This window comes from Rattus norvegicus, chromosome 17 (genome assembly GCF_021556685.1).
Source record: "Rattus norvegicus strain SHRSP/BbbUtx chromosome 17, alternate assembly SHRSP_T2T, whole genome shotgun sequence".
Lineage (NCBI taxonomy): Eukaryota > Metazoa > Chordata > Mammalia > Rodentia > Muridae > Rattus > Rattus norvegicus.
The window spans coordinates 63,618,030-63,629,347 of record NC_141550.1 but is presented as its reverse complement, the minus strand read 5'-3'; the positions used below and the strand labels follow the sequence as shown (position 1 = coordinate 63,629,347).

The 11,318-nt window shown below is 49.0% G+C and overlaps 1 protein-coding gene across 1 annotated transcript; it reads right to left on the bottom strand.

The window, feature by feature from the left end:
* Positions 1-5,258: 5,258 nt before the first annotated feature.
* On the bottom strand, positions 5,259-8,242 carry Fzd8 (frizzled class receptor 8). The gene is given in 1 exon segment (NM_001044251.2): positions 5,259-8,242. A coding segment is annotated over 1 exon segment (2,055 nt). The 5' UTR covers positions 8,003-8,242; the 3' UTR covers positions 5,259-5,947.
* Between the last annotated feature and the right edge of the window lie 3,076 nt (positions 8,243-11,318).

Genomic DNA, 11,318 nt, shown 5'->3' with positions numbered 1-11,318 from the left:
ACTTATACTATACACACTCAACTACATAAACAGGACTGCTTTTAGTCTTTTGAGCATTCTAGGCTATCCTCAACTTTGTGCTCCTTCAGACTCAGTATTCTAACTGCTGGGATTACAGGCAATGTGCCACCACCCTGGGATTTGGCTTTACCATTTAAAAAATGCTCCAAGGGCTTTTGACAAGTGAGCAGAAGTAGAAGCCACCACCAGGGCATGGAGCAGTTAGGAACAGGTTTTATGGGAGCAAAACAGCAGACAATGGTTTTCTAATTTAGTGTATAATTCCCTAGAGGGTTAAACAAAATAATGTAAATAGTGGCTGTCCCAAAGGCTTGGGAACCAATGTTGGTAACTCATTCTACCTGTCCTGGCACTTTCTCTGCACTCTTTTGCCTTCCATGTTTCTCTAGCTAGCATTTGTGCTTTCTGGGTACCACCAATCTCCCTGAACAGCAGCTTGTGGAGGGCTGCTGCATGGCCTCCTGTTCTAGCTGTTTCCTTTATGTTGGGTCCCTGGCATTGCAGAGGCCTTTATACCTTACCTCCCCACCCCCCAAACCCTGTTTACCAAAGAGGAGGGGTTTGTTTTCACTGTCTTCCCTGGTCAACTGAGGCCCTTTCTGAAGGGACCAGGACTCTGATGGGTAGGGTAGTCTTTTCCACAGCTGGCTTCTCTCGCCAGTGAGGTCTTCATTGACGGTGACAGTATGATTGTGAATGTGAGTTATGAGGACTCAGAGAATGCTCTTAGTCAGCCAATGGCCCAAGAGTCAAGCCTTTCTGACAAGACCTTGTAGACCAAGTGTGACCCTAATGAGATATACTGGGAACAGGAGGGGTGAGTCTTTAGATATGGCCGCCCATAGAAGTGAGCTTTGTGCAGAAGAGTGGAACTGTGGTAACAGAAAAGGTAAGCAGTCCTAGTGAATTCTAGGCCCAGCCCTGCTCTGGATGGAGTGATCTTACATGTGTAGCAGGCCTTCTGTGGTAGTTTGAACGAGAAGGGCTCCAGTAGGCTCATTTGTTTGAGCTGGTGAAAATATTTGGAAAGGGTCAGGAACATGTGGCACTGTTGGAGAAGGTATGGCACTGCGGGTGGGGCTTGATGTTTCCAATGCACTGGCCATTCTCAGGTTTCTCTCTCTGCCTGGTGTTTGTGGATTAGATGTAAGCTCTCAGCTACCACTCTAGTGTCATGCCTTCTTGCCTGCTGCCGGGCACCCACCAAAATGGTCATGGATTCTAGAACCGTGAGCCCCCAATTAAATGCTTTCTTTGTAAGTTACCTTGGTTCCGATGTTTTGCCATTTAATAGAAAAACAGCTAAGATGTCTTCCCAGCCCGTGATATGCACTGACACTTGAGTGGCTGCTTTCATTCCAGCTTCTTTGGAGTCAAGTATAAACAGAGTTCTGTGGGTCCATGATGTTTAGCACCCCTTCTACTGCCATCACTGGGATACTGAAATCAAGGTCAAGGCACACCATGATTTCTGAGCAGTTCCCCAAATCTCTCAACTCTGATTCTATGACTCTGGAATAGTCTTGGGCCGTGACTCCTCCCATCCTCAGAAGCTATTCTACTTCTCAGGGAAAATAAATGATCATATGTGGGTTTTGAGGCTGTGATCTTCTATCTAGTCCTACACAGGCCTAGTCACGCATACATCCTTTGGCTAGAGCAAGCCAAAGCAATTGCTCACCCTTCGCTAATGTCCTTTTTCAGGGTAGTGTCTTCCCCTTGGTATGTTTCCTGTGGATGACAACTGAGTGCATCCTTCTGTGGCTCTGAGGAACATCCCATGAACCAGCAGATCCGCTTATATCCCAGGAAAGTGCAAAATAATACATTCACGAAGCAAGTCAACTATATCCTTTTGCCCTGATAGTGGGGCATTACATATCTGATACATTGGCATTCCTCAAAAAATAATGCCAAATACTATTTTTTTAGAGGATAATTTTTTGGACTTCAACATAGGAAACCCTAATTCAATTGAGGTTAATAAAATTGTAACTGTAGCAGGGATGTTTGTGCCACCTTACACTGAGGCAAGTCTATGGTGTTTTTCTTAAGAAGATGATTAAAGAATTAAGAGTACAAATGTGTGAAGTCTTCTGAGAAACAGAGCCAGCACCCTGAAGATTTTCTCAGTCCCTAGCCCAGGTTTGATTTCAAACTTTACTTGTAGATGATGACCTTGAACTCCTGACTCTTTCACTGAGTGATAGGGTCACAGATATGTACTACCACACCTAGATTTTAAGATATTGGGGATTAAACCAGGGTTTTGCACCTTCTGAGAGCACTGGAATACCTGAGCGCTTTGCTCTAGCTTAGGTTTTCAAATCAATGAACCAAATGAAGAAACTGCTCTCTCTGGCAGGTTCTGGAACCTCGTTCTACCACAAGATGGTAGTATAATAACATGCTTTTGAAATGATACCTGGTTCCTGGCCCTTACTTTGAGCCTCAGCAAAATGTTTGTAAGGGCTCTTTAAATTGATCCTGTTCTTTAATGAGCTGGAGTGCATCCCTTTTAATAAAACAATCAGATTTCTTCCCCCAAACTTTGAAGTGTTACAGGTACCCTCAGCACGGTCAATAAGAAGATTAAGAAGTGAGAATGCAACAAAGTCTGCTTTTCTATCAACTTTCCCACCTTCTGTTCATGGTATTTCCAGGTTACCTTTATTACAAAGCAAAAAGAAAGTATTCAGCAAGATTCCTCCCACAAGTGACTTCAACAAGTTTTGGTTTCTTATTTGCTTTAATCACATTATATTATTTTTACCTCAATCCTCTAGGCATATAACAACCACATTGTCGACCCTCAAATATTTGCTAAGTCTTAACATTTTTTTTTTCATGTAGTAGTCAAGGACACGCCTACATAGGTTAAAATGGCATGTGGGCAGTCACCCTGCCGCTGTTTGTCTAATGCACATGGGTTCTTCTTTCCTTTTCCTACCCATACAATCAACTGTGGATCTCGTTTGGGTGTTGACGACTTTTGATTTACATTTCAGATTCTAAAACTAAGAGCACTGTGGTTCAGTGCCAGCCCTGACCCAGTGAGTCTCTGATGATTGCAGTTTCAGGCAGCTTTTTCACTGAGAGTCTTCAGAGTGGAAACAGTGCTTTTCTTTTTTTTATTTATAAGTTTGCTTAGCTGTACACCATTACAGCCATCTTGTAAAAGTTATCAAATATGACATTTTACAAGGATGCATGGAATACTAATGAGGTAAAAGACTCAAAATAACAACTCCCCAAAGTTATCATGGTTAAAAATTGCTACCGAGAATGTCATAAACCGGCAACTTTTAGCTCTTTTCCACACATGTGATAAAGCCTTGCCCCTAACTTTGACCTTATTACTGAATACACAGAGTTCATGGCCAGTTTATACACACTCAGCATCCCACTTGTAAGTGTGGGTTAGGTGGGAGTGCTCGCATGTACCTAGGTCACAAACCAGTAATTATTTAACGAATAAAACTGCTGGCAAGGTGCCTGATTTTTGAAGGTAAAATTGGCATGACAACTATAGTATGTATTCACATTATATATCTAATTTTAAAATTTCAGTTAGCACGAACTGTGACTCTGAAAGGGAATAGAAAAAATTTTTTTTAAAAATGCCTCTTCATGAATTTCTGTAAAATAAGTAGCTTTCATCTTATTAATTCAGAATTTAGTCACTAAAGGAAAACCAAAGAGAAACAAACATCTAAGAAGGGTACCCAGGGTCCCTCCCCATCCACAATGCTGGACTCCAGTTATTAGCAGGGTAGCTGCCAGTTTCTTATTTTGATTGACAGGTTAATAAGGGACCTGGGGCTATCTTTTCAGTGTGAACATACAATCTTACCAATTACTTTTAAATTATTGCTAATCTTCCAGAAATTAAAAAGCCTAGGAAATAAAAATATCTGAAAAATATCTGCAGAAGAAGCGTTCTCCACAAGTGATTTAAAAGGTCCAGTTTAGAAAATTTGCCAGCATTTAGTCAATAGAATTTAGGCACTGAGGATTTTTCTTTTTAAAGAAAAACTTGTAGTTTATAATAGTTCATTGCTTCAATTAGGAGTGTAAAAGAAGGGAGTTTTGTAATGCAATTGTCCAGCAAAGGAAACTGCTTTAAATTGGGGGATTATGTGCAGAGACCACCTGTGGGGCATTCAGAGCCTTTTCTATAATGTACAGCCCAGGCCTAGCTGCCTGCAGGCTGGCTAACAAAGCCCTGGAAAGCTGTTGAAAAGGCTGAGCGTACTTGCGCCTCAGGTCTTCACTAACTGTTACAAGTCTTCCTCTCCCTCTCTGCCTCTCCTTTTTAAAGTAAAAGTCCCACATCCCTTTAATGGAAGAGCGTTAAGGCTCCACGGTGGCCAATTGGTCCGCACCAAGAGGAGCCAGGCAGCAGGGAAAGAAACTTCAGACTATACAGCTCATTCACAGAGGAGAAAAGATCAAAGTTTTCCAAACTCAAAAGACTAAGTTCCCTACAGATTAACCCTATTCATTTAGCTCCTCTTAAAGGAATGATGTGCAGAGGCACTGGGCAGACAGGTAAAAAGTTCAACAATTGCCAGCACATTCTTCTGCTGATTCAACAGCCTTCTGTTCAAATAAATTAGCTTAGTCTTGACAGAGGAACAATAGCTTTTTTTTTTCTCCAGGAAAAGCAGCACACTTGGAATACACAAGCAGGGAATGCTATTAAGAAGTTAACCCATTCGTTCAATCTGTTAGGCAGCACCTGCTTTACTACACCATATTGTCAAGTGACTTACAGTATAGAGGTGACCTGTGGCCTCAAATACTAACCTCCACATTTCTGAGTGTGGTCAGGTCTGTAAAAGGCCAGGGCTTTCAAAGTCACAGACTGAAGATACTCACATAGGGCTGCTGTTAGTGTAAGTGGCATTATACCAGCAAATAAACAGGCCAAGTGGAATGGCTACCTTTGCAAATTGTCCACCCACACACATCATGAAGAGCTACACAGGCCAGCAAGGAGAGACCATAAAAACCACCATTTTTGGGGGAAAGTGCAAAAACGCGATTTTGATTTCAATTCAACAATGATATTTACTTTGCTAACAGTTCAAGAATTAGAGGTTAACAGGTAATTGTCTCCATGCCTAAAGTCAGTACAAAATGGCAAGCCAGAAAATGTCCAATGTGAGGAACATGTCCTTAGCAAGCATATGGGGAACAGTTCAAAAGAGGTGGGGGACAGGGTAGTACTTAAATCATTTATCAAAAGTCATTTTATTGACAAAATAGAATACTTATATTTGTTCTTACAGGGTAGCCTCTAAACTTTTTACAAATAATGTACACATTGTATATCTTTGGATATATACATAATTTACACCTTTTTTTTTTACAACTTAACAAATAATTATATAAATACATCCTTTAATGTAAGAAACCCGTATTTACTTGGGGTGTATAATTAAGACATTTATTGTTTATTTAAGGCATCTGCCTGGTCATTAAGAATACCCAAACCGTGCAGTCCCACAAGGTAGCAGTTGTCCCTCCTCTAGGATGTATGAAGGGTTGAATTTATGCTGAAGAAGTCGAGGGTGAAGCAGTCCCTTGGGTGAAGTTTGTAGTGGTATTACCTCAAGACTCATCCAGGGTATCCAGGAGGGTTCCAACTATGCTAGCCCACTGAAACCATTGTCTAGGGTAGGCGCTCCGGAGCATCGGAGGGGAGGGGCTAGGTCTGGGAGGCTTCAATGCCAGGTACTTTGTTCTAAGGGAATCATTTAAGTCCCTGTGGCTAATGGATACCATTAAGAGTTCATTATCATGCTAATAGCAGTCAACACGGTGAAGGGGTGGGAACCCCGGCCGATCTGGGGTCCCTTCGCCGCCCTCGGGTTCTCCATCCCCCACCCCTCTCCGCCCCTTCTGGGCTTCCGTTCAGGGTTCAGACTTGGGACAATGGCATTTGCTTAGGGTAAGATACAGAGCTGGCCGTGCCAGACCGCCACGTCAGGCCGGTGCTGACGTCGCTGTAGAGGGATCCCCCACCTCCGCCGTGCCCCCCACCCCCACCGGGCCCGGGGCCACCGCCCCCAGGGCCGCTGCCTCCGGCGCCCGCGCCAACTGCAGCGCCCTTGCTGGCCCAGCAGCAGCGAGTACACAACGCACGCCAGGACTCCAGAGTCTTGCCGGACCAGACCCACACGCCTGATGTGATGCCCACCACTAGGCACATGAAGTACTTGAGCATGAAGACCGCGTAGTCGGGCCTGCGAGCCTGGTCTGGCTGCAGGTCGCGAAGGCATGGGCAGTTGTGCGTGGCCTCCCAGCGCGGTCGGTTGTGCTGCTCATAGAAAAGGCAGGCGACAACGACGGCGGCGGGCACCGTGTAGAGCACGGTGAAGAGGCCCAAGCGGATCATGAGCTTTTCTAGCTTGTGAGTCTTGGTTGGGCCTCCTTGTTGCTTGATGACTGAGCGGATTCGGAACAGCGACACGAAGCCAGCTAACAGAAACATAGTCCCAATGAAGAGGTAGATGACCAGTGGCGCCAGTACAAAGCCGCGTAGGTTGTCAAGGCTCTGGTTGCCCACGTAGCAGATGCCCGCCACCGGGTCGCCGTCCACGGAGCTGAGCGCCAGCACCGCTATGGACTTGACGCTGGGCACGAGCCACGCGGCAAGGTGGAAGTATTGCGAGTAGCCTGCTATGGCCTCGTTGCCCCATTTCATACCAGCCGCCAAGAACCACGTGAGAGACAGGATTACCCACCAGATGGAGCTAGCCATGCCAAAAAAGTAGACAAGGAGGAAGACTACCGTGCACAGCGCGGGGCCAGTGGTCTCATAGCGCACGTGCTGCTCCACTGCACCCAGCTCCTCGTACTCGCCGCGCGCGCCCGGGCTGCTCGCCCCCGCTCCCGCCGCCCCCGCGCCAGCGGTCGCCGCGCCGCCAGCACCCCCAGCTCCTCCTGCACCCGGCGCGCCGCCGCTGCAGGCCACTTTCTCGTGTCCAGCCACCAGGCGCACCAGGTACCCGACAGACACGAAGAGGTAGCAGGCAGAGAGGAATATAATGGGCCGTTCCGGGTACTTAAAGCGCTCCATATCGATGAGGAAGGTAGAGACAGTGGCGAAGGTGGAGACGAAGCAGAGCACCGACCACAAGCCGATCCAGAAGACAGTGAAGGCGCGCTCATCCTGGCTAAAGAAGGGGTTGTGGCAGGGCAGCGCACAGTTGGCGATCTGGCCGGTCTTGACGCGGTTGTAGAGCGGGTGGCGTTCGCTGGACACACTCACCATGGGCGCGCGGCACTGGCACCCGGGCTCGCAGGGAGCGGCGCCGCCACCAGGGGGCCTCGCCTTCCCGCCGCGAGAGGGGGGCGCAGCCGCCGTGTCCCCGCTGCCCCTACTGCTGCCGCCACGATGTGGGGGCCTGGCCCCTGGCGGGCGGCTGTGGCCGCTGCCGGAGGGCGGCTGCTCGCCAGGCTGCGGCGGCGGCAGGCGGCGCGGTGGGCTGGGCGCGGCCGTGGTGAGGTCGGTGCGGTTGTAGTCCATGCACAGAGTGTCGGGGTTGCCCTGCTCCGGCAGCCGATCGCAGCGCATTCGGTCAGGCCAGGCAAAGCCGTACTGGCGCATGAGCGGCGCGCAGCCGGCCTTGGCGCGTTCACACACAGAGCGGCAAGGCGGCAGAGGTTTCTTGTAGTCCTCCAGGCAGATGGGCGTGTACATGCTACACAGAAAGAACTTGAGGTCCGGGGAGCACTGGATCTCCACCAGCGGCCAGAACTGGTGTACCTCTAGGCCCGCCTCATCTTGCGTGTCGTGGTTGAACTGGTTGGGCATGTAGGTGTAGTTGTAACCGATGCCCTTGCACAGCGGCACTGTGATCTCTTGGCACGCCAGCTCCTTGGCCGAAGCCGCGGCAGCGCCGCTCGAGCGCTGTAGCACCGCCAAGGCGGCTAGTAGCGAGGTCACTTCCAACAGGTAACCCCACTCCATGCTGAGCGCCGGGACCCCAAGTCCTCCTTCTCCGGGCGCCGCGCAGAAGGGCTCTACGGTGAGGAACCTGAGTAAAGGGAGTGCAGGCGACCAGAAGGTCTTGTCCGGCTTTTCTCTGCCGAGAGGAGAATCTGCCAACAATTTATCTCCTTTTCAGGCAGCGTCTGTGGCAGCAGGGTCGGAAACCTAGGCAGGACTCGTCCGGCCCTCCCCCACGCCTCTCCTGGGGTGACCGCAGACGCGCCACAATTCCACAGGGTCTGTCCTGCGCCCTCTGAGTCGCACTCAGCCCTCCCGGAGCGGAGCGGTGGCCCCCGGGATCATTCTCCTGAGCTCCTGTAGGTCCTCCTGCAAGCTCAGACACTTCGTGTGGCTCCCAGCAGCGAAGGCTCAGAGGGCGCCTCAAGTTTCCTTTCTGGCTTCAGTCAAGATGGCTGTGTCTGGCCTCTAGACTCTCGGGTCAGACCTAGCGGCCCCTCTTCGGGCCCCGAGGGTTCATGTCCGTTCCAGGCCGCGCCGCCACTGCCAGAGTTCCGGGCCCTCGGCTGCTCAGGCCGCCGCCTTCTCACTCCTGCGTCGGTCCTCTTGCATCTGCAGCCACCAAAAGTCCGAGCCGCGTTCTGGCCACAGTCGGGCAGGGTGCAGGACGTGCTTTCTTGCTAGACCGACAAACAAATCCAGAGCAAAAGACAGAGGGGACACCTGAGCACCGTAGTCCCAGCCTCCTCCTCCTCCACAGGAGCTGCGCCCTTCGCCTAACTTCCCGGCTTTAGTCAGCTAGCGCCTCCAGGCCGGCTCATGAATATTTATACAGCCTGCATTTGGTCTCCTCCCTCTTCTGCTTCACCAATCCCTGCGCAACGGGGCGGAGTATCTGCGTTCTCAAGGCTCTGCCTTCCTTAAGGAAGTCCGTAGTTTTGGGACTGCTTTCCTAGCTTTGGGCGGATGGAGAGTTTGTTTTTGGTCACCATGGGGTTGACCACACGGATTGAGCATTTACTCAGACTGTCCCCAAAGAGTTCAGCGCTTCAGAGGTCTTGGTCGCATTTCTCCGAGTCTGCTCCTGGGATCTCTCCCAGGAGAGAGCTCTGGAATCACATTCCAGGGCTCTCTGAATCAGTCTCTTGCTCCACAGACAATATCTGCGGGGTCTAGATGGTCTTGGAAGCACAGCTAGGGCTCCAAGGCTGGTCCAGATCCAGAGCTAGGGCATTTCAGGGAGAGATTTCCTCTTGGTAGTCTCATAACGAGGGCTTTTCGGACTTGGCGACTTGGTGAGATAGTAGTGAGACTTCTATTGGGGCTAGATGACCAGGTTTGGCCAAGACTGCTTGGTAGCCCTTTCCGAGTGCTAGGAGCGTGGTACATAAGTGTCCATTGCCGCATGACCTGTAGCACTTCAGTTCCTTACCTAGAAAGCGGGAGTGATCAAGCCAGATGTCATTTGGGAGGTTGATTTTTTTGGATGGGATAAAATACATAAATATATGAAAGACGTAGATCAGTTTATCCTTTCAGACACAAACATAAGCTTACCAATAAGACACAGTGACAACTGCCACTGCATTCCCTACCCACGTGCTACTTTTAAGACATACACACACTCATCTACATAAAAACTTAACATGTGTTTTTGTCTGTGCCTCCCTTTCTGCTGTGAGAGGCGGGGCTGCGTGCTGTACTCAACACCCAGAACCAGAGGAGCGTTCAGCTGCTGCCAGCCCTTTCAGCGTCCACCTTAAGTAGGGAGGAGGGTGTGAGGGGCCAGGGCCTGGCAGGTTCATTTGCGCTTGTTAGGACTTCCCAGGGGGTTGTCTTTCTCCTAGAATGGAGTGTTTATTTTTTAATTGATGTGCTGTTTCATTTAGCGCTTGTATGGAACTCACGCTGCGGCTGTAATTACTGTAATCTCGGGAATAAGCATTTCAGATAGTTAGGAGGGTGGCAGGCACTCCAGTGGCCAGCCTCTCCCTCCCCCCCTTGCTCCCCCCTCCCTCCCTCACTCTCACCCTCCCTTCCTCCTTCCCTCTCCCTCTCTCGGTCCCTCTCCCTCTCTCCCTCCGTTTTTCCCTCCCCCTCCCTCTCTCCCTGCCCCCTCCTCTGCACCCTTCCTCCTTCTCCTCCTCCGCCCTTTCCCTTCCTTCCCCTTCCTTTCCCTTCCGCCCTTTCTTTTTGTTTCAAGATTTTTGCTCTTTGTCAGATTTCATACCAGGAACAAGTGGAACTGGAGAACAAAAGTTGGGCAGGGAGTAGAGAAGAGGCGACTGCAGGTCCGTTCTAGGCTGTGCAGGTTCTTTGGCAGTGGAGTGGTGATGGTGGTGGTGGGGGAGATAGCAGTTAACGTCATTAAAACAGCCTTGTGGCAAAACAAAATTAGCAACCATGGTGTATTGTGAGTTATAGTACTCTGTCTTCCTCCTCTTCGCTGCAGTTCAATGCAACAGCCTCTTAGGAATAGTGCCTTCTGGTGACCCACAGGACACCGCCCCTTCGGTCCCCCTCTAGTGCCCGCCCCCCCGCAGCCTTTTGCTCTCCCATCCAAGATTGCTGGGTTAATAGATAACCACTATCTTTTATTTATTTATTTATTTATTTATTTATTTATCATTTTAATGTTGAAATTTACTTAGCAGTCTCTTATAGTGAAAGTAACACTTCCTACTCTTGGAAACAAGAGCTAAAACTCCTTAGAATCCGGAATTCAATGCTTCCGTGAAGTTAGCTGATTCAGCAGAAAATCGGCCAGGAGAATAAGCCAAGTCGGTCTTTTACTTTGTTGTTTGCTTTTCAGTCGATTCTTCCCTCCTCCGAGTTCCATTGTGTGAGTTCAAACTTGTAAAGTCACCCTTTCTCTGCGTTTCCTGGGTACGCACAGGGCCATCCCCCCACCTTACAGGGCGGCGCAGGCACTACACTGATCCTGGGGTAATTGGGCGATCAGGGGAGGCAGCACCTCTGGTTGGAGGCGCAGGGCGGGAAGCCAGACGCCTCCCAACCTCCCCTAAAACCGCAGGTGGGAGGAGCCAACTTTCTAAAAGCTACACAAATGGTAGTTTTTACTGTTTTTCTTCAGTAGGAAAAGGTCAGATATTAAAGTTTGAAATTACAGTATAAAAATTGAAGTTAGGTAAAACAAACTGATATTTGAAAACTGAGGCTGAAAATAGTTGATTTTGGCTTTTAATTGGCATTAAAAATTTTTAGAGACAAAATGAAATCTTGAGGATGTGGAATGTGGAAAGTTTGGGTAAGAATATTAAATTCACATGAAATAACAAGGAGACAGAAGTTCAGACTTTCCAAAACCATGGAGTAT